The 23,745-nt window shown below is 39.6% G+C and overlaps 1 protein-coding gene across 3 annotated transcripts in view; it reads right to left on the reverse strand.

Annotated features, from left to right (window-relative positions):
- Positions 1–23,745, reverse strand: part of DGKH (diacylglycerol kinase eta) — a 162,022-nt gene that overhangs the window by 48,874 nt on the left and 89,403 nt on the right. For all 3 annotated transcript variants that reach the window (XM_020804270.3, XM_020804272.3, XM_078390713.1), the window contains exons 9-18: positions 19,242–19,404; positions 17,184–17,292; positions 16,905–17,044; positions 16,694–16,781; positions 13,912–13,997; positions 12,275–12,371; positions 10,936–11,209; positions 9,241–9,366; positions 3,410–3,517; positions 2,066–2,183 (exon numbers count right to left, since the gene is read on the reverse strand). In XM_020804270.3, the coding sequence (XP_020659929.3) occupies positions 2,066–2,183; positions 3,410–3,517; positions 9,241–9,366; positions 10,936–11,209; positions 12,275–12,371; positions 13,912–13,997; positions 16,694–16,781; positions 16,905–17,044; positions 17,184–17,292; positions 19,242–19,404 (1,309 nt within the window). The remainder of the gene's footprint in view (positions 1–2,065; positions 2,184–3,409; positions 3,518–9,240; positions 9,367–10,935; positions 11,210–12,274; positions 12,372–13,911; positions 13,998–16,693; positions 16,782–16,904; positions 17,045–17,183; positions 17,293–19,241; positions 19,405–23,745) is intronic.

The raw sequence follows: 23,745 nt of genomic DNA on the forward strand, positions 1-23,745 counted from the left end.
AAACCACTATCCTGTAAAGAGCCAGCTTACCACTCCTAAGTACTCTTCTTTGGCATAGCACTGTAAAGAGTGAGTGAATGTGTAGGCCTGGTTAGAAGCTGGCTGAGAGCCTTTCTACTTCATCCAAGATGGCCATTTAGTTCTGAACCTTGAGGCTCCTAATAGTCTTACATAGAAAATCTCAGAAGCCAAGGAGCCTCTATTGCTTTGTCAACTAATCTTTCTGGATGTTGTAGTTTAGAGTCATAAGATTGGACTACCCATTGTAAACGTAGTTTTCGAAGGGAAAGATGTTTCTCCTTTTGAGGAGGTGAAGTAATATGCCAACCAATATGTTGCTTTAATTTTTTTAAAAAAAAAAACACTGGATTTTGAGAGCAGTTTCTGGCATTGGTCCAAAAAACCCAATGGATTTTATATTCACACATTCATTCTAAACATTATTTCCAAGTTCCACTCCCTCCCATCTAATAGCAATAGAATAGTGCTAAGCAAGTATTTCATGCATCACTAATTATATATATTTTGGTCAGAAAACATAAGAAGCAAAGAACTGTAGAGCTGGAAGGGACCCCAGAGCTCATTGAGCCCAACCTCCTGCTATAACAGGAAATCCACAGCTAAAGCATCCCTGGCAGGTGACACTGGATTGTATCCAGGGATGGTTCTCCATGTAAGGGTGAAAGTCCAACTCACACTTTATATTATGCAGCTGAGATATAATGCAGTTGTTGTGTCTTTATTAATCATATACATGCATATAACTTGCATATACTTTCTTAATTGCAGAGTTGTTTTTCTGCTAGTCAGGGCATCTAAATTCCCTTTTCTCCCTTTTCCCTTTTCTTAGCTACCCTCTTTTACTTCTGGGGTACTGTATATATTGGCCACGATACTAAAATGTCCATCAGAATAAACACATATGCTTCCAAACTGAACTTGTGAAAAAAGGAATTGGTCATTTTCTCAAGATCGGAACTATATGCCCCAATTCTTCACTTGTGTCACAAGGTCCTGCTTGTGGGCATCATCCTTGCTAAAAATGTTTGGTGAACAGTTCCTTAGTGACTTTGCAACATACATAAGAATAAACAGAGAATGCAAGAAATGACCTTATACTGAATCAGATCACTGGTCATTTTAACCCATTATTATCAACTCTGACTGGCAGATATAGCCATCCAGCTGTTATACCACTGATATCCAGGCAAGTAAGCATCCTTCAATCTCGAGAGATTATGGTAATGTGCTCAGAATAGAGGTCTTGGAACAGCATCTAGTGTGACTGAGAAGGCCAATTCGAGAGTGAGAATTCCTTCCACACTGAAGACAAACACAATCTGTCCCCTGTCCAGCTCCCTGATTTTGCTGGTTTCGGGACTGCCTCTTCACCTCGGCCTGCTGGGCCAGTCATTTTAGGAATAAATACCATTCTTTCCTAAAATGGCCTGGATATCAGTGGCATTGCCCATCCTAGTACTAACCAGGCCCAACCCTGTTCAGCTTCTAAAATCAGATGAGATTGGATGTGAAGATGGTGTGCATGGGGGTAATGATGACTCCACCATATTGTAGCATCAACCAACTCACAGGGCTGAGGCTGTATCACTTCAGTACTTCATCTTTTCCAATGTTCTTTGAACATCTTTTGCGATTTCATCAAGCAAGATTTGAAAGTGGCATGAAAAGCCTCCTGACAAAACTTTGGTTAACTCTGTCTCCCCCTTGCTCTTAAGACTGTGTTTGACAGGGAATTTTCGGGGAACAATAAGTAAGGCTCCAGCCTAACTGAAGGACACTGTATCTATATGGCCTTCTAGGATGATAGAAAGATAAGCTGTGCCCTCTCTGACTAGATATCACTATTTTTGGATTTTGATTACAGTTTTCACTTTATTCTGTTTTGTAGACTTCTGAATTCACAAAGGTCATTTCAATTTTTCTTTTTCTTTTTACTGGACATTAATATTATAAAATTATGCTAATTTTATACATTATAAGAAATAAGAAAGTGAAATAATTGAGAAACAGAAAACAGCAAAAATTAAACAATTATTTTTCTTACAGTGATTCTGGATCAGGATCAATAAAAGGTGTAGCGCCAAATGGGTCAATGTTGGCTAATAACATTTTGCTGATAATAGAACTTCCTGCAATAGAGGCAGCTAGACCTGCTCTTAGACCTGATGGGAAAAGGGGGAAATGGATGTTGTAATTACCTAATGCTGCAGATTTATTTTACACAATTATCAGAAATAATTTTTAAGGAAATGGGACAGTTAAAACCTTGCCTTGAAAATAATTCAGTAATCTTCCAAATGTTAAAAAAGCATTACATGAAGTGATTTTCATTTTCAATTTTTTTCCAAAATGTCTTATTTTTCAACTGTAAATATTGGGAATGAAAAGATCAGTGGAGAGGATGAAACAAATATATACACCTTGTTTGTCATCTTAGGCTATCACAGTTTCTTTGCTTTTCTACAGAAGGATAGATCAATCAAAACAGTCCACAATGAATTCTGGCACCTTTAGACAGAACTGTAGCATTTTACAGAACTGAGGTTCTAATTCACAAAGAATATAATGAGAAGAAATGAAAAGACTGGAAGGAGACATATCAGCAAGAAAATAGGCCAAAAAGGCCAGTCAGGAGTCTCATCCGTGAGGAATTAAAACAATTTTTAAAATGTCTTTAAAGGAAGGTTTCATTAAGAGAAATTTTGGACTCTGAAAGAACTAGCTTGCAATACCGAGAAAATACAGGCTCAAACTCCATGTTATTTTAAATGTAGTATTTCTTTTACCAGAAATGCTTTTTAAAAAGAAAAAAAAGTAGTTACAACAGTGTCAGCCCAAGTTTAGTACATTAAATAACACAAATACTGTGTAGATTGACCCATGGGGAGAAAAGACAGGAAAACATCAATGGGATTCAAATTATTTGCTATATCCATAACTCCCACTGGTTTTAATGACACTAAAGCATAAAAACTTTCTCTGGATTTTTCTGTAAGTCATTACACATCATTAGATCAACTTTTGCACATATACACATAGATACATAGATACTGTACTTTCAGTTATTCTTTGTTTACATTTCAACTCCTTTCTTCTTGGCTTATTTATGAACAAGCCCTGTAGTGTGAGAACACACGTATTTTCTTGAGCATTGAACACATTAAAAGCATCTAAAAAGTGGTGTTTATTGCCACATGAGATGCAAATTAAACACTGCTGCTTCTAATGAGTCACAGTTTCAAATAATGTCCAGATACTTTTTAAAAATGGAGCAATGTGCTTACCTCTATTAAACAATTAAAGCCTTTTGATTTATCCTGGGACGAAACACCAAAGTATCTTCTCAGTCAATGAAAGGACTAGCTGCAAATTATAAAAAAATCATTACCTGGGCAAATTATCCTTGTGTTTAGTACTGGAAGGTTTTCTTTGTTGGTTGTACAGGTTGTGGCTGAAAAAGAACTTGCATATGGAGGAATGCGACTTCTTTGTCCATCTGGGGATTTGAAAGTAAATTTCAATGTTCAGAGCAAGAGAAACAACATGCTGTACATGGCTTTTCTACACATAACATGCAAATCATATGCATATATTTTATTAGGAAAACAAATAGCCTTTGACACTTCACACAGGCTGCACAGGTTTTTCAATCGAGGTTGTAACATTTCTGCAAAAAGGACAGGTTACTTACCTGTAACCATAGTTCCTTGAATGGTCATCTGTGAATTCACACATTAGGTTTTTCTGTGTTTGAACAACAATATCCAAAAACTTCTAGAGCTTTCAAATACCAGATGACTCCATCCTCTCTCCTTGATGGGGTATGCTCCATCATCTCAGTTCCCCATCATCTGCGGCTGAGTAATTGGAAGAAAGTGACAGGTAGAGAGAAGGCAGGAAGGAATGTGTGAAGTCACAGATGGCCACTCAAAGAACTACTGTTATAGGCAAGTAACCTGTTGTTCTTCACTGCGGTCTCTGTAAATCGCACAATGGGTGACTAAAAAGATCACTTACCAGTGGGAGGGAAGTCATGCTAGCAAAGACAAAAGCACACTCTGCCAAATGAAGCATTAGTTTAGCCCATACATCATAGGAAAGTGAAGTTCGAAGGGGCCTACAAGGCCATCAAGTCCAAACCCCTGTTCAACACAGGAATACAATCAAAGCATATCTGCCAGGTGATTAAGTTTTTCTTGAATGCCTCCAGTATTGGAGTACTCACCAACTCCTAAGGTAACTGGTTCCACTGTCGTACTGCTCTGACAGTTAGGAAGTTTTCTCTGATATGCAACCGATATCTGGCTTCCTTTAACTTAAGCCCATTGTTATGTGACCTGCACTCTGGGATGATCGAGAACAGATCTTGCCCCTCCTCTGTATGACAGTCTTTCAGATATTTGAAATATGCTATCATATCACCCCTCAGTCTTCTTTTCTCAAGGCTAAACATGCCCAATTCTTTCAGCCTTTCCTCATAAGGTTTGGTTTCCAGCCCCCTGATCATCCTTGTCGCCCTCCTTTGAACTTGTTCCAATTTGTTAGCATCCTTCTTGAAGTATGGTGTCCAGAACTGGACAGAATACTCAAGGTGAGGCCTAACCAGTGCTGAATAGAGGGGGACTAGCACCTCATGGGATTTGGAAACCATACTTCTATTAACGCAGCCCTAAACAGCATTTGCCTTTTTTGTAGCACATCACACTGTTAACTCTATAGTGCTTCAGAAAAGTGAGAGGGTGTGACTATGCAGCAGGTCAACAAATATCTGGTAGATGGACACCTCTCAGGAATGCCATAAAGGCTGCCACCTCCTTTGCTGAATAGGCACAGAGAGCTGAATGGTACTTATTAGCTACTTTGACAGTCACTGCGGTAAAGCTAGCTGACCCTGTCTAGGGTCCTGATAGCATACAAATAGCTAAGCCATTGAATTGTTTTGGACACATAAAATGGCAATGCTTGATGCACATCCAAGAGGTGAAGAGCTGTAAGTGATGGAAAGAAGACAGGTAATATCAATGGCTAATTCACATGGAAATCTAACACATCAAGGGAGGTGCATTAGTTTAGACCATGGCTGCAGCCTCACCCCCCACCCCCCCGGAGGAGCATCCTAGACCTGGCTTGGTAGGCACTGAAGCTACCCGAGTACAGGGAAATCTGCAGGCTTGCATTTGGCATCCTTGCTGTAACACCCCATGCCTTGCACGCTGGAGGGGCATGTTGGAGATGATGGAGGAGGTGGAATTCCACCATCCCCAGCCCTAAAAGACTGGGGCTGGGACTAGTTCATTTGGAAATGAACTCCGTGGTGCTCTTAAAAGATACAGTTTCTGTTATATGCCGGATAGGCAATATTTGGGTTCTCATAAAACAAGAAAGGGACGTGGTAGTACTGCAGGTTAAACCACAGAAGCCTCTGTGTTGCAAGGCTGGACAACCAGCAGTCGTAAGATTGAATCCACGCAACGGAGTGAGCTCCCATCACTTGTCCCAACTCCTGCCAACCTAGCAGTTTAAAAGCATGCAAATGCGAGTAGATAAATAGGTACCACCACGGTGGGAAGGTAACGGCGTTCCGTGTCTAGTAGTGCTGGCCACATGGCCATGGAAGCTGTCTACAGACAAACGCTGGCTCTACAGCTTGGAGATGGGGATGAGCACCACACGCTAGAGTCGGACACAACTGGACAAATTGTCAAGGGGAACCTTTACCTTACCTTTAAAATGAGAATAAAAAGTTTTGTTTGCTCACAACTGATCAGGAGCTTCTTACAATTTAATTTATTTAGAATATTTTTACCCCACCTTTCTCCTTAAAAAGGACCCAAGGCAGATTACATCATTAAAAGAAAATATTAAAGCTAAAAGCAATTTTGTAAATTATCTCCAGGGGTAGATATGCTCTTGAAGTTTTGGGGTCAGCAGTGCTGGATGTTGTTCATGGTTTTGAGGTGTGACTTATTCCAATTTACTTGGAAGTTGAGATTTAACACCAACAAAAGTGTAAACACTATATCCTCAATATTGGGGTGCCTCAATGTCCAGGCTTGTTTGCAAACAACAGGAACTGTGCTAGCATTAAGGGTGTATTATTTGACCCCACAGCCTTAATCAAAATGCTGATGTATCTACTTTGACAAAAAAAAATGGGACATCAAAACTACTATTACTGATTATGAGTGCTGGCTTTCACTTCCTGATCAATACCTGAAAAACACAGAACAGATTGCCAGTCCACATAAGTGGCTTTGTCCTTTTCAGATGAGGAAAATATGTCTTCTATAGCTTCTTCACGTTTCCTCTCATTGCTTGACTCCAAGGTCAGCAACAACAACCCATTGTCTCCTTCTGAGGATACCAAGCCTTTTCCTGACTTCATGTTCTGTATGGTTCAGTCACTTTGCATAGAAGTCTTGCAGCCACCACTTCCCAAGGCTGACCCTGTGTTCGACATGGTACAACATAATGGAGAACTATCAATTCAGATCTCATTTCTATCCCTGGTGGACTTGATTAAGGAATTATGGCCGAAACCATCCACTCTACCCCTTCCTTCTAGAAGGACTGAGAACTTTTACAAAGTGCAAGAAGAGAAAGCTACATTTACAACTGAACTCCACTATTGTGGATACTTATCCAACAAGGACCAAAGGGGAGTAGCACACCATCACAGCAAGCCACTTGATGTGAACCTCCATCACTGGGTGAGAGGGATCAGGGACTTGATCGGCAATGTCAACCACATCAATACTGATCAGGGGTGACCTATAGTACCAGGGGTCGTAAAGATTGCCACATAGGAAGACCTGACAGGCTATCAGTGTCACGTACAGATGGACACAAACTGCTGTGGCACCCGCTGCAGAAGGGAGGGCTGGGAAGCTGTGCCATTGCCTGAGTGGGCACTTGTCAGAGAGGTCAGAGCTGGGAAGCTGGGGTGCTCACAGAAGAAGCTACGTGGCAGAACCACACTGAACCACAGAATTCCCATCTCTATTGCCAACCATAAATTGTTGCTGGTGAATACAAGTCCCTACTACGCAATGTCAATAGGTAGGTGACTCTGAACAGATGTTGGCCTCTAAGCCAGCTTGGGAAAGGTGGGCCATCCTGGATGGGCACTCCTGGATTCCAGATACAGCAGCAGATAAAGCCAGTCTGCGAGAATCAAGACCTTGCTGTCAATACTGATCTAGATCTGCTGTCCTGGTACAGGTCTTGCCCTTGGCAAGAGGAGCTTGAGTCTGGTTCCTGATGAAAGACGGTATATCAAATGCAGGTATTCACGCAGTTGAGGTGATGATCTTAGTAAGGAAGTAGCCTGTGATCATCTATGATGAGCCCAGTCTGACAACTGTGATCAAGCAGTGAGGATCACCAGTTCTGAGGCAGTGGTGAAGATGGGATAGGAGTGCTGGAGGCAGAACCTAAGCAGACTACATCCTTAGACTGATTCCCTCAGGGCTGTGGCAGTGTAGTAGGACTTGCTATTCACAAGGAGGGCCAGCCCTTTACTTGGCTAAGAATTATCTTTCTCCTTTAGCTTCTTAGCCTTAGAGAGGTTGGCCTCTGGAGCTTGCCTCTTCCTGGTCAATCCTGACACCAGTGACTTCAATGTCAACACAATGTCACTGCCTTCCAAACTGACTGTTCTGGATTGGTCTTTCTAGATGAAAGTCCTGAGCAGAATGGGACTGTAATTCTAGTTGCTGCAGAACTTTATGAGTTCTCAGGATTCCTTGAAAGGAGTTTTACATTCTGGGGTCTCCAGAATGGAGCTGGTAGACCACGCAACAACTGAATCCACATTGACCTTTCCTAAAGAAACAACTTTAATCTCAGTTGTCTATTGCGAAGTGCAACTTGCAAATTGAGCAAGTAAAGGTACCAGGAACGGCCATCTGATAGAAAAATCTTATTAGAGCAGGAATTACATCACTTAAATGGGCCCGTCAGGATCATAAACAAAAAGGGCAAGGAACACAATAACCAAAGCTAACAACTCTTATGGGGGAGGAGGTTTAAGAAGGCAAGAATGACAAAAGAGGGTTGAAACTATACAGTATACAGGTTAACCATAAAGAAGGTATCATAATCAACAAATCCAACAAGTGTTCCAGACGCTCCTCTGACATTGTTTCAGTGGCAGAAAAGGAACCTGAGGGGGGAGCAGCTTTGGGATATATCTAGTCAAGAGAAAGAGTGGAATCCTCTGTTATTACAAACCTACAGAAGTCCCCAGATATTGTTGCACAAGCATAGAATAATTCAATGTGTGATTCACAGAGACCACGATGAAGATCATCCTTTGCTGGCTTTTATGAAAACTCCAGCCAAATTCCAACAAGTATGTAGGGGAGGGGGGGAAGCAAATGTGTGGCCTAAATCCAATCCAGTACACTAGCACAGCCACAGCAGCAACAACAACAGCACTCCTCCTCCTCTTCCACTCACCCCACAGCTCCTAGAACTGCCCAACAAATGGCTAGGAGATAGTCTAGGCAGGGCCCCCAGGCTGCACAGTGAGGAGGATGTAGGGGAGAATGCCCTGTTGCTAATGACTCCGCTGTTCCCACAGAAGTCTTGTATTGGATTTGGCCCTGTGTAAACAGTGTTGTCTGATTCCCAACAGGAATATACTTACATATTGGAAAAGTAAATTAATGGCAAATCAAATCAAAACAACATGGATCATTATAACTTACATGAAGTGCTTAAAATTCATTGGTGCCATACATGTAGATAAATTAGTAAAATTGTATATTATTTTCTATTTACAGTATGTATTAGCCAGTATCCTGCCATGTAGCTCTGCCTGAACAACAGAAGTGACATCACCAGCCATGGCATATTTCTGCTAATTAGAGTTCCTTTTACACATGCTGAAATTGAAAAAGGAACTCTTTAATTAATAACAGACTGCTGTGGCCCATGATGTCCTTCCAAAAAAGGACATGCAGGCACAATTGTGCAGCAGGGTACTGGCCAATATTTTACTCCTCTTTTGCATCTTTTATTATTGTTGGTTTATACATTCAGGTTGCTTTTGTGGGAGTAGGTTCCATTGAATTCAGTAGGATTTACTTCAGAGTGACATAATTAGGACCACACAGATTCCACATTTATTTTTAAATATATAAAACTATGTTTAAGTAAATGAACTTCCACTTTTGGTTAGAATGAGTATGCAGTCATTGTTTTCTGGTTACTTACTTGGATGCAACTCAGATTCCTTTGCATCTTCATCTTTTTCTTCTTTGGATTCCTCTAATTCCTTACTATAATCTACTGGTGACTGATTTATTTGCTGTTCTGTATGAGCATTCTGTTCATCCACAACTATAAGACCAAATAAATATGCAATTTGGTAATCTTTACCTTGTAGCACTAAGTAACAGTCATAGAAGTTTAAAAGACAAAGAATTTATTGGTGGATATCTGATTACTACCTCCTTCTTAAATATAAAGATGGATTCAGGCACTTGCTTTTTAGCTGGAAAACTGTGTGAAGAATTTTGTATTTGTCAGCTGAACTTGTTTTTTCCTTGTACTCCTTCACAGTGAGAGACTATCAAGGCAGTACTTAATTTTCAGTACAAGATATTTTCAAGAGTATCATTCACTCAAGAGGGGTATATGGTTGCTAACTTAGCTATACATATGAAAATAACTTCCAAGGACCCTCTATCTAACCTGTGGCTATTCTCTGTTTTTTTTAAAAACTGTATTTATGTCAGCTTGCCTAGTTCTTGGTAAATGTCTCTGTTCCTGGTTTTAAACCTCAGAAAACTGTTCTTCGCTGCCTGTTCAATTTTTTTTTTTAATGACGAATTATGTGTACAAAAGAAAAGCCACATGCACATACAACAAACCTTCAGTGGAATTTGGACCAAAAGCTGAAAGCACTCTAAATATGAGTTACAAAAGGGACCTAACAGAAAGAGTCTCTTTATGCAAGATGAAGAAATCCATAAGAAAAATGTTAATGATAAAGTTTTCATAGTTAAGTTGCAGTTGACATAAATTACCTGAGCTATGACTATTGTTCAAGCATTTTAAAATACATTTTTTCAGAAATCATAACTTATGTGTTACGTGTTATGTGACATAAGTTACTTCACCTTGATGCAATGAGCATTACTGGTTGTGTAACATTGAGTTATGCAAGCATAGTTGCTCAATAGGATTTCTGCCAATGAATAACAGAAACGAGGTATCTTTTCTTTTTAAAATAATGAGCATTTTAAAAAAAAGAAAATTTCTCTCTAAAAGATAATTTAATGTTGCAAGGATTATAAACATATTTTATGTTCATTATTTCCTTTTTAGAAAGTTTTTTGGACTAATCTAAGCTACAAAGGTTAAAATAAGTGTCCTTTTATGAAAGTTACAAATCATATAAAATAAAATGCAGGAATTCATTTATATCCCACCTTTCCCTCAATGACCTGAAGACAATGCACCAACCTCTCCTCTTCCTGATGTTATTCCTCACAACCCTGTGAGGCTGACCTGCAGCCAAGTTGAGGGAGTGTGACTATCACCCAAATCCTAATTAATCTTAATTATGGTGTACTAAAAACAAACCACATTCATAATCTATGGTTTGAATAAAACAAACTCTAGTTCAAATACTTTGTGTTAGGTTCAGATGAAATAATAGGCTGTTCTTAGTTTAAATGAGAATAAATCATCCAAATCCCATTTTTCTAGTCATATGAAAGGAGACAGCCAAGGAAACATGCAAGCCTACAGGAAATCATGTCTTATAACAACACTGCAGCATGTTTGAGACTTATGTCTGAAGGCTGCCAAACTTTTATTTAAAAAAAAACAGTTTAATATTAGATCTACAAGTACCCTTTATGTCAGCAAAAATGTATCACAAGCAAATTTTTGGAGGCTCACCTTTTTCGGCTTGCTCAATTATTTGTCTTAAGGCTTTCTTTAAACTATTTGCTCGGAGCATTAACTGCTCCCTTGGCTTGAAGGTCTGGTGTGTGGGAGATACTGTCTTGCTCTCTGTCACTTGTTCCCTGACATCAGACAATGATTCTTCACTTGATGACTCCTCAGGTTCTTCTGCAATGGGGGGAGTGACCCGTGGTAATACAGGAGTTACCTTGGCTTCAGCATGAAGAGCCTGAAGCAACAGGTTTAACTTCTCATTCAGTTCTGAACACTAACAAAAGTACAGAAACACAAAAAGGAATAAATTATCTTTTAGAGCCTAAAGAACCAGTTATTTAAAGGAATGCTAATGGGTCAAAAAACATTGATACTTCTCACAGAGACAATATTGTTCCATCTTGCAGCTTTCCCTTCTCAGCAAACTTAAAGGGAACAGGACAGACAATTGCCATAATGGGATTCTGTAAATATTATCTGGCAGAGATTCATTTCTCTATATTTGTAAGTCTGGAGCAATGTATTCCCAGGACTCTGCCTTCTCCATTACCTCAACTTTTTTTAAAAAATTGCTAAATTATATGTGGGGAAGAAAAAAGAAAAAAAACCCACACACACCAAAACTGGAAACAAGCATGGGAAAATTACTGTGATATTTACTTCAAATGTTTCAATGAATGTAAGGTAGGCACTCTCATCCCAGTAGCAGCCATGCTTGCTGGAGGATTCTGGGAGAAGTAATTCAAAAAAGTAGTATTTCCAAGCTCTGTCAGGACACCAAGTGATATTCCTGTTAAAGTATGGCTCTAAATAACAATTCAGTCTTCCAGGTTCTCCCAGTTAAAAATACTGTGTAAGGCATTTTAAAATCATTCAGCATAGCTGCTTCTCTTACACAGCCAAAATGACAGTGCCAAGGTATTCCCTTTGACCTCACTACCTCTATAGTATCTACTCAATGGCTTCTTAATGTTTCCTGCCCTTTATAAAATCTCTGCTGTGGAAAATAAAGTCTCAAGACCTTTTGCACTCTAGAGCAAAGGTAAAAATGTACATAACAAAGCCTATAGTAGCTGCATTCATTAATGCTATGTTAGAACCCGAAACAGATGTCTAGTTATTTTTTTAATGTGTTATTCTTTTAAAAGTGAAATTCATGGCAGCTTAAAACAAATTGAAAACCAGTACAAAAACAGTGAAACCAAATAAGAATACACATGTAAATAACATGAACTTCTGGGTTCCAATCATTTACAGAAACATTTTCTGAATGCATGCAAAAAAAGGCAGTGTGAATGTCGGGAAGCACTTTTCCTAAAAAAGGAAGTTTTTTTCTTACTTTAATGGCTAAAGTATCAGCTTCTGTGTTTTCCACCGGTCTTTCACAGGTCTTTCCTATTTTGGCAACAAAGCCTTTTACAGTTTCACATAATATCCTTTTATGAAAGAGACAGAAATGCCAAAACAAAGGGGAAAGGAATTAATATTGAACAGACACTCTGAGCATTGGAATATTTTCAAACACTCTATCACTCTAAGGAGAAGAGGATACCCTATAGCAGCATTTGATACAGTGATGAGTAGATGAGAAGAGAGAACAGATAACATGGGAGTTTCAGATCTCTGAAGATAGTTCTGAATATTAGTGGGGAAAGGAGGTACTGCCTCTGCACACTGCTGTCCTCAATCTCCTGCCAAGAAACCACTGGTTCACTTGTCATCAATGGTCCCCCAAATATGAAGGAAGCGCAGCCAGACATGACAAAAGGAACCCACAGACTGTCCCCCTCCACAACCACGCACAACAGATTATTACAGCCCATCTGTTGCTTTACTGGTCTCAGACTGAAAATGAAGGTTCCATTTTCTAAGTTGAACAGAAATGCCTGAAATTTCAAAGCTTTTAAATCTGATCAAAAGCACTGCAAATACTGATATCCAAGTTATATTTTTCTCTGCAACACATAAAATACTAACTTTCTCTTTATGATCTGTTGCAGGCCAACCTCTCCACCTTTGGCGGCTAAGTAAACTCCATTATATATACGATGAAAATAAGAGCCACTATAATGTTTTTTGCCAGTTACCAGTATTATGAAGAGGAGCTGAATATTACTGGCATATAACTTGTATACTTGAGAATGACATTCTGGATTAATCTGCCAAACATTAGTACACTAAATGCCCATGTATGGCCTCAATGTCAGTTGTTTCCACTTGAACCATTCTCAAACACAATAAGAATCTAAAAAGTAAACATATGGGCATTTCTAGCCAGTTTAGATTCATCACTGCTCACAATGAATTTGAAAAAGCACTCCATCACAACCACAGGTCAGAATTCTGCAACAATGATGATGATGTGGGACTAAACATCTAGCAGGCTGTGTGACCTGATAACTACAGCAAGCTATTGTTATTGGTAAAGGTATTATCAAACTCTGAATTTGGGGCCCCCTCCTATTAACGTTACTACCTAAGGATTTATGTTTGAATGGCTTATCCTCTTCGTTTTTAATCTAGCACAAAATTAGTCCAAGTCACTAAAATCACTGTAGTTCACAGAGTAAGGCAATGAGAATGTTAATTAAGAAGTAGGAATCACAACTGCATTAGTCAATATGCTTCATTATTATGTATGCTGTCTTCAAGTATTTATATCTAAAAGAGGCATATTTTAGGAAAATAGTTCCTTATAGTTTAAATACATTCTTCCATAGCTGACATGAATTTCATGATTATGCAAAAATAAACAGGATATACATAGTTCCATTTGTTGTAATGTTGAATATGAATTTATTGGAAGTATCTGCCCCTCAGCATCTACAGTCCATTGTAAGTAAAATATGAAGTAGTTTGGAGTAAAATTTTAAATTAGCAGTAAAATATTCATGCTTATGTGCATTCTGCTGAAGATGCCCGATACAGTACAAATTTCAAAACATTATACTCTACATCACCAGTTAATCAACTTACTTGGCAGATGATATGACAACAGAATGTTGATCAGAGTCAAGGATTTTAGACAGATGAGCAGCAATGGAATCCTCATATACCGACATCTGGAAATAAAGCAAAAGATTTTCATATTTTACGTATAATTGTATTTGGAAAAAAAATCTTACACACACAAACACACACACATATATAAGGAAAAGGATATACAGTATATATATATCCTTTCCCTTAACTCAAGCTATTGTGTTTATAGGAATGCTAGATAGATACATGTGCTTTTACTGCTTTCTTAATCTAGCAATTCTTAATCTAATCTTAACCGCCATACAGAGCACGTTATCACAGTCTCTCGAGACTGAAGGATGCCTACTATTAATCTAGCAATGTTCTAAATCTTTGTAAAATTGTTCTTTCTTGTTAACAATGCAACAGCCCAAATTGTGCAGGCTGCATGCATTCAAGGATCTGCTTGAACATGATTAAAACAAAACAAAAAAACTGACGTTTTATTCTCCTCAAAATCACCTCACCAGCAACATACAATCATAAGATAGGCCTCCTTCAGTTATCATTTCAAGCATGTATCAGTGAAAAGTGCATCTGCGAGTAAAAGCAGAGACTTTACAATCCTGGCCCTACAACTGATGGAGAGGTTTCTTCTGCAATGGAGGAATTCTGCCACTCTGCTTTGATTTTGGAGAGGCTGTGAAACCTTCCATTCTTGAGAGCCTTTGATGATTCTTCCAATAAACAAATAAGTACGCTTGTTTATTTCAGCATTTTGGTTGATTGATTAAATAAGTTTTCATTATGCAGTTTGACCATCTTCTAGAAAAGCATTAAAATCCCATAACCAAATATAAAAATAAACAAATCTACAACAACAACAGTAGCAAGAAAATCATTAACACAATCATCAGTGATTTACGTATCTAGCTGCAGAGCCAGCAGTTGGGCATGTGATTCCCCACTGAGCCTCCTGCGAGTACAGCCAGCCTGTGTAGCCTTGGGCAAGCTGCACAGTCTCAAGATGCCCCCAGAAGACAGGCCCAGGCAATGGTAAACCACTTCTGTGTATTCTATACCTAGAAACCCTAGACAGGGTTGCCATAAATCAGAACTGACTTGATGGCACACATACATACTCATCATTCAAGCCTATGCTCCAATAACAAATGCTGAAGAAGAAAAAAAATGAAAGCTTTCATGCAATCATCCATGAAGAACATCAAAACAAGATGTACTGACAATCACAGGTGACTGCAATGAAGAAGTAGGAAACAAAGCAGAACAAAATGTTGTTGGAGAATTTGGCCTAGAAGTCAGAAATGAATGAAAGCAACAGCCTATTTATTGCAAATAAATGCTTTAGTCAGTCTAACAGACTATTTTAGATGTGGACATCAACAGGTGGCCAATAAACAAATCTAATAGACTACATAACTGGAAGTAGTAGACAAAGAAGTTATATTGTCTATGTCAAACCAAGATCAGGAGCAGATATGAATTGTTAATATCAAAGATTATAGCACAACTGAAAAATAATATTTTTTTAAAAAGTAAAAAATCCTTTGTCCAAACTTCCACAAATCTGGCATAGACCAAGAGTGGTCTGTCTGCTACATTTGTGCCAAATTCAGCTTTACTGTGTGAATGGTATCATGAAATCTGATGATTACCAAAGAATTTTGGGGTGCAACATATTGGCCAGAGGTCATGGGTCTTACAGCAGGACAATGACCCAAAACACACTTCAAAAAGCACTCAGAAATGGTTGCAAACAAAGCGCTGGAGAATTCTGAAATGGCCAGCCATGAGTCCAGATCTGAATCCAACAGAACACCTGTGGACAGATCTCAAAACAGCAGTTGGGAGAAGGCATCCTTCAAATCTGAAAGCCCTGGAGCAGTTTGCAAAAGAAGACTGGTCCAAAATTCCAGTAGAGAGGAGTAAGAAACTCATTCATGGTTACAGGAAGCAGTTGATTTCAGGTATTTTTTCCAAAGGGGGTGCAACCAAATATTAAGTTAAAGGTGCCAATAATTTTGGCCAGTGCATTTTTGGGTTTCTGTGTGGGATTGTATCAGATTTGACTTTTCTTCTCTGTGTTTTTGTGTTGTTTGAATGCAAACCAAAGAAATGAACATGTGAGTACCAAAACATTTGCAACTGCAACAATTTTCTGAAAGAAGGGTTGCATTTTCTGACAGAATTGCAAGGGTGCCAATATTTTTGGCCATGACTGTATAATGATACTGTAGTATATTTTTCAAAACTGAGGTGACTGTGGGTGATGAAATCACATCAGTCTCTCTGAGCCTAACCTCCCTCACCCAGCTGTTGTGAGGTTAAAATTGTAGAAGCTGTGTTCACTATCTTGAAGTTCTTCGAATGAATCACAAGATAAAAATGTAACTGATGTATTTGCAAATGAATAAGAAAAAAATTATTCCAGTTAACAGTGAAAATAATCATCAATATATTTTGCAATATATTGTACTGACATGCAAGCTGGAATAATATAATTATTATAGTCTAACATGAACTCCATTTCACATTTTTTGTGTCATACCTCCCACCATAACTCTGATGTAGCTCTTAGGTTGCAGCCATACACATTGGAGTAAATCTACTGACTTCAGTGGAAATTAGTTCTGAGCAGGCATGTATAGGATAGTATTTATTTTATTTATTTTTATTTTAAATAAGTATTTTGTTCATTTATTTTATTTTAGTACTGTTAGTTATACTTCATTTTACCCAAGCTATAATTTAATAACATCCAAAAATTGACATTCACCTGACATTCCTCAGTCTCTTCTTCTGGTGTGACAGGAAGTATAGATTGCTTTGATGGTAATCTCAATTCATATGACATTATACTCCACCTGAAGGAAGTTAATTAAATATGTCCAAGTCATCAATCTTGAAAAGTACCAAATTAACCCCTCAAGATCAATTATTTTGGAGGTTATAAGAAATATAAGGGAAAGGGAGGGGGGAGATCTTACCTGTCTAACATTTTAGTACTAGCGCGTTCTAATTTTTCCAGAATTTGAGGAAGTTGTGTATCATCATCACATGACCCTCCCCATCCAAGGACACGGGCAAGGTCATTTCCTGTACCAAGAGGCAATACTCCCAAATGACACTAAAATGAAGTAAGAAATGATTTTGTTGAAACTCAGTTTATAAAGCAACATTTGACAGTATTTGTGATTTCTTTGGTTTTGTTTTCAAAGCAGATTTAGTTTATGTGCTCTTCTCAGTAAAAGGAAACTAGCACTTGCCTGTTTATGTAAGCTGAGTTTATCAATTTCCGACAACACCCACCCAACACTTCCATCTCCTCCACACACAAGGATTCGGAAATTGTCAAACTTCTGAAATAATCGTAAACTGAAAAAGAACACATTTTCTATATTATGATTCACAGACAGCCACAGTATAAGTATTGTAACAATGGTAATATAACCTGAGTAGAAGAAATGAAATTACTGTAGCATATTTCGGGGGGGGGGGCCAACTTGCTCTTTTAAAAAGTCATTTTGGATGTCGCACAAAGACTGTTTCCATTTTATAAAATGGAAATTCTCAAATTTAACACAATTTCTTGAAGGCCAGATAACAGCACTAACAGTAATGATCTTCAAGAACAAAAACTGTTATTGAATGTAATGTTTGCATTGGGGCCAAATTAATAAAAACAGGATTCCTCTGTGGGTTGGGCAGCCAATAAAGCTGATACAATTCATAGAAAAAAGTCCATTATTGCAAGCAGGGGAAACAGTGCTATTCTCTATATTACCAAATTCTTAGTACCTCATTTTCACTGACTTAGATTTTGTTCATCTATTCCCCAGGTTCTTAACCTGATAATAAATATCTGTTCCTTTCCTTGAATTTTAAGAAAAAAAAAGCTAGACAATAATTAGGAAAAAAGGGAGAAGTGGTATCGAAAGGAAATAAATAACATTTGAAAGAAACAAGGGAGAATGGAAAGCAACAAAATCCATCTTCTTTTGAAGCAACAAAATGATTTTGTGGAAACATCTGCATTTCCAGACAACAACACCTTAATGGAGAGTGGGAGTAATACATAATTTATGAAAAATTTATATATAAATTTTGATTATATATTTCACTTTGGTTTGTGCAGGGGGAAGTTGTACTACTTTATGTACATTAAACATGGCATATCCAGGAGCCCAGGAAAGGAACACTTTCTCTTTGATAATCAGAAGGCATTGGGAGAGATGAAAGCGCTAAAGGTGGGTACTTCAGAGAATTGCTGTAAAACATGCCTTTCTACTTCTCTTCCTTATAAGTAAAACTCATCAAGTTTGACATTTTTAATACATGTTGATTAAAATTTGGTAAGGCTATGAGAAAGCGCCACTAGTGACTTTAACACATATGTGTGTCTCTGCAAATCACATGTTATTGTAACTTAGCCAAGGTGGCGTCAGGACAGTATTGCTGGTCAAACCATCCCTGGCATGGGAATTTCTCAGTCTTATTCCTCACATTTATTATTACGTATTTGTGCCCTGTAAATATAATTCCCTTCTTTTCTATTGTTGAGCTGACTTTATTTGAGTCTGAAACTCTGGTCACCTTCTTTCTTGCATGAAACTAAATCCTATATAAAACTCTATAATCTAAAACTCTATATAATATAAAATCCAAATTTATTGTGTTGGGTTTTGGTTACTTCTCTCTCTCTCTCTCTCCATGTACCTAAAAAGAGTTGGCACCTGCCAAAGTAAAACACATCTGCATTTTTACAGCAGGGTCACTGGAAGTCAAAAAGGAGAGAGCAAGCAGTACACAAGACACTAGACAAAATCCAGTTGGGATAAAGTTACAGTGGTGTAAAACAGATCCAGTACCAGAAATATTTAATGTAAATCAGTTGCTTCAAACCTTGAGTAATTCGGGTGTTCTTAGACTGCAATTCCTAGGAGCCTTCAGGACTTCTGGGAGTTGCAGTACAAGAACACCTGGGTTACCCAAGATTGGGAAACACTGATGTAAATGAACTGAAAGCTTCCTATCCCCGCTTTCAGGTTCAGAAGCTCCCTAGTTCCATTGATTCAACAGGCCTATTTAAATTGCAACTTACTACTGGATTTCAGCCAGCATTTGCTAATGCCTCTGTTTCTTACAACATTCCAGAATATATATGCCTTACAATCCACAACTCTGAAGTTGCCACCGATGCATTAAAATATGACAAAAAGGACATCAGTGGAATCAGGTATGATTTAAATATGCTTATGTTGCAACACTCCCTTCTGATTCGTTAAAAAAAAGTACAATGCCAAATAGAAAGCAAAACATCTTACCCTAAATGAGGTCCTCCATTCATTAAATCAAACACCTGAGCTGGATTTAGTGACTGTTTGAATCGTCGGAGAAATTTTACTCCTTGATTGTCTCCGCTCTTTGAGTTAACAAAAACCAAGAGAGGACTGGCACAAGTTGGTGGGCACGTGGCTTTCCAGAATCCTGTAAATATCATAAGGAACAGAATGACATAAATAAATTGGAGGGAGCCAAGTTCCTCCCCATTCTTTTGAAATATAATCACTACCCACTTTATCTGACATAGAAAACAACAATGGATATGTTTTCCCCTCAGCAAGATGGAGGTGACACTTAAAGCCAGCTACTGTTAACCAACAATGAAAGCAGCATCAGATCAGTCAACTTTCTGTTCTACCCAATCTCCACTATTTTGTCACTAACTTAAAAAGGGTGGGGGATCTATTAAGATGATCCGCCCTCTGAGACTAATGGATCCAGATGGATTCCTGAATGCTCTGGGGGATTATCCGTCTGATATGGTCGGCGCTCCTGTCGAACCTCAGGTCACTCTATGGAATAGGGAGATGACCCAGGCAGTTGACACGATTGCGCCTAAGCGCCCTCTCCCTGCTCACCGAGCCCAGACAGTTCCTTGGTATACTTCTGAACTGCGGGCGATGAAGCGAGAGGGGAGACGGCTGGAGCGCAGGTGGAGGAAATCCCACTGGGAGTCCGATCGAACACGACTTAGAGCCCATTATCGGGCCTATTTCGTGGCAATACGGCTGGCGAAACGGCAATATTTCTCCAGCCGTATTGCTGCCTCAGAATATCATCCAGCAGAGCTGTTTCGGGTGGTCCGGGATCTTCTTCAACCGGGAAATCCGGTGGAGGTCCTGGACTGCTCATCAGCTCACTGTGATGAGTTTGCCATCCAGTTTGAGGGGAAAATCGCTCAGATTCGCAATGGGTTGGACTCCGCAGTTACTACAGAATCAGAGGATGTGTCCAGTGTGTCGTGCTTAGGTCAAGTATTAATGGATGAGTTTCAATTGTTGAGACCTGAGGATGTGGACAGGGTGCTTGGATCTGTCCGTTCTACCACCACTCCGCTCGATCCTGGCTAACTGGAAGATCAACCAGGGGGGTTCGCACCTGGATCCAGGAGGCCGTGAACGCCTCCCTGAGACAGGGAGTGGTCCCTACTGCCTTGAAAGAGGCGGTAATTCGACCACTCCTTAAAAAGCCTAACCTGGACCCAAGGCTGGTGGTCAACTACCGACCAGTGGCGAACCTCCCTTATTTGGGCAAAGTGTTGGAGCAGGTTGGGGCCGGGCAACTCCAGGCACTGCTGGATGAAACGGATTTTCTGGATCCATTTCAATCGGGTTTCAGGCCGGGTTTTGGTACAGAGACTGCCTTGGTCATCCTGTACGATGACCTTTGCCGGGAGAGAGACAGGGGGAGTGTGACCCTGTTGATACTCCTGGACCTCTCAGTGGCTTTCGACACCATCGACCATGGTGTCCTTCTGGATAGGCTGGCTGGGTTGGGAGTTGGGGGCACTGTTTTACGGTGGATTCGCTCCTTCCTGGCTGACCATGTCCAGAGGGTGTCCCCCATGCTGTTCAACATCTACATGAAACCGCTGGGAGAGGTCATCAGGAGGTTTAGGCTGAGGAGTCAGCAATATGCTGACGATACTCAGCTCTACCTCTCGTTTTCCACCAATCCAGGTGAGGCAGTTTCTGTGCTGAACCTGTGTCTGGACCTGATAATGGACTGGATGAGGGTTAATAAACTGAAACTTAATCCTGATAAGACGGAAGTGCTGTTAGTGGGTGCTTCACCGGACAGGCTGGAGGGCCATTTCCCTGCCCTGAATGGGGTTACACTCCCCCTAAGGGACAGGATCCGCAGCTTGGGGGGGGGGCTCCTGGACCCCAGTCTAACACTGGAAGCCCAGGTGGACTCGGTGGCCAGGGGCGCCTTCCTTCAGATGCGGAAATTATACCAGCTACGGCCCTACCTGGACGAGCGGAGTCTCATGATAGTTACACATGCACTGGTAACATCCCGCATAGATTACTGCAATGCACTTTATGTGGGGCTGCCTTTGAAGACGATCCGGCGACTGCAAATGGTCCAGAATCGAGCTGCACAGCTAGATGCAGCCACCAGGGAACATATCAAGCCAATTCTGTATAAGTTATATTGGCTACCAGTTGCTGCCTGGGTCCAATTCAAAGTGCTTGTTTTGACATATAAAGCCCTAAATGGCTTGGGCCCTGGATACCTGAAGGACCGCCTCCTTCCATATGAGCCTACCCAGCAGTTAAGATCTAGCCAGGGGACCCTTTTGAAAGAGCCGTCCCCCAAGGAGGTAAGAGGGATGACTTGTAGACAAAGGGCCTTTTCGGCAGCTGCCCCCAGACTATGGAATGCCCTCCCGACTGAGATTCGTCTGGCGCCGACGCTGATGACATTTCGGCGCCAGGTCAAAACCTTCCTGTTCCAGATGGCTTTTAATTGAAATAATATTAGCTGTGGGTCCAATGGCAATTTTTATATATATTTTAATTGTATTTTAATTGTTCTAAATTTTATTGTATTTTAAATGTTGTAATCCGCCCAGAGACCTTTGGGTAGTGTGGGTGGCATATTAATTAATTAACTAATTAATTAAAAATAAAAGGTAAAGGTTTCACTTGACAATTTGTCCAGTCATTTCCGACTCAAGGAGGCGGTGAAGGATTAAACCTAAGACCTCAGTAGTAGCTTGGGAGGGACCCAAAAACATATTCTTTGGCAAGTAAAATATTTTAATATTTTTTATTATTTTTGCCAAATCATCCTTGAAACACAAAATCCTCTAAATTGTTTCCCAATGTTACTAAATTTAAATGCTAGTTGACTTAAAGTATTCCATGTATTCAGCAAAATAGGTTTGTTGTTGTTTAGCCATTAAGTCGTGTTCGACTCTTTGTGACTCCATGAACCAGAGCATGCCAGGCTTCCACTGCCTCCTGGAGTTTGGACAAATTCATGTTGGTAGCTTCGGTGACACTGTTCAGCATCTCGTCCTCTGTCGTCCCCTTCTCCTCTTGCCTTCACACATTCCCAACATCAGGGTCTTATCCAGGGAGTCTTCTCTTCTCATGAGATGGCCAAAGTACTGGAGCCTCAGCTTCAGGATCTGTCCTTCCAGTGAGCACTCAGGATTGATTTCCTTCAGAATGGATAGGTTTGTTCTCCTTGCAGTCCAGGGGACTCTCAAGAGCCTCCTCCAGCACCACAATTCAAAAGCATCAATTCTTCGGCGGTCAGCCTTCTTTATGGTCCACCTCTCACTTCCATACATCGCTACTGGAAAAACCATAGCTTTGACTATACGGACCTTTGTTGGAAATGTGATGTCTCTGCTTTTTAAGATGCTTTTTAAGATGCTGTCTAGGAGATGGAGAATAGACTGCAATATGGATAGAGTTAAGAAAGAATGGTTGGAAATATGTTCAATTAACAAAGCAGGTGGGAATAAAATAATAGCGTTATGGGACACTATGAAAGTAATTATGAGAGGATCCTATAGATTTAAAAAATCAAGAAAAGAAAATATAAAAAAGAATCATTAAAAGATTTAGAAAGTAAGTATTTTATAGATAGAGATACCGTAATAAAAAATAATTAGAGATTCAAGCTAAAAGAAAGGAATTAGAAAGTGTAGAGTTAGAAAAGGTTCAGAGGGACTTGATATATGCTAAGAGGAATTTTGTTGACTATAGTAATAAAAATTCAAACCTTCTAGCTAGAATAGTTCAAACTAAAAGATCAAAATACACCAATGAACTAAATGAGAAGTCACATGATTTAGGAAATAATCTAGATTGCTCAGATTGTTGGTAGGTAATTTTCTAGGATGGAATGGGGATTCGAGATTAAGTGTAATTTTGTTACATAGTGTGAATAGCTGCACTTTAGAATGTTAAAATATTTAGTAAGTAAAATGAACAGTTAACTGTATTGTTTGTTTGTAATGTGATGGTTTGTCTAAAATAAAGTTTTGAAATCTAAAACAAATGTCAAGGTAGGCGTTATGAAGACCTTTGAGAAACCTCTTAACCATCTGTTGTGTGAAAAAACAGAAGCAGGGGTGACTGGCCTGTTGGTGTGCTATAATAGCAAGAAGACAGACCTTTATAGAGGAGACGGGAAGGCCCTGGTGCTCAAGATACAGGAGAAAGGCCAGGATAGTAGCTAGGGAAGTAGGAGAGTCTGGCAAATCACATGCAAATGTGTAACGTTAGAATTTATTCCACTTGTAGCCATAGAGGCGGTCTGTGCATGGGTGTCTGTCTTGTCTCAGAATGAGGGGAATATCCTCCAGGTGGTGAGCTTTGGGTGAGGAATGTCTGGGTGGAGGACCATTCCCCTATGGCAAAAGAGGAGGTTGTGGTGCAGTAGCAGCCCGATCCTGTCAGATGCCATGAGGAACATGGGTGTAAACCATTGTTGGAGAGAACACCAAAGGGTAATGACGTTGAC

This window comes from Pogona vitticeps, chromosome 3 (assembly GCF_051106095.1).
Source record: "Pogona vitticeps strain Pit_001003342236 chromosome 3, PviZW2.1, whole genome shotgun sequence".
Classification (NCBI taxonomy): Eukaryota; Metazoa; Chordata; class Lepidosauria; order Squamata; family Agamidae; genus Pogona; species Pogona vitticeps.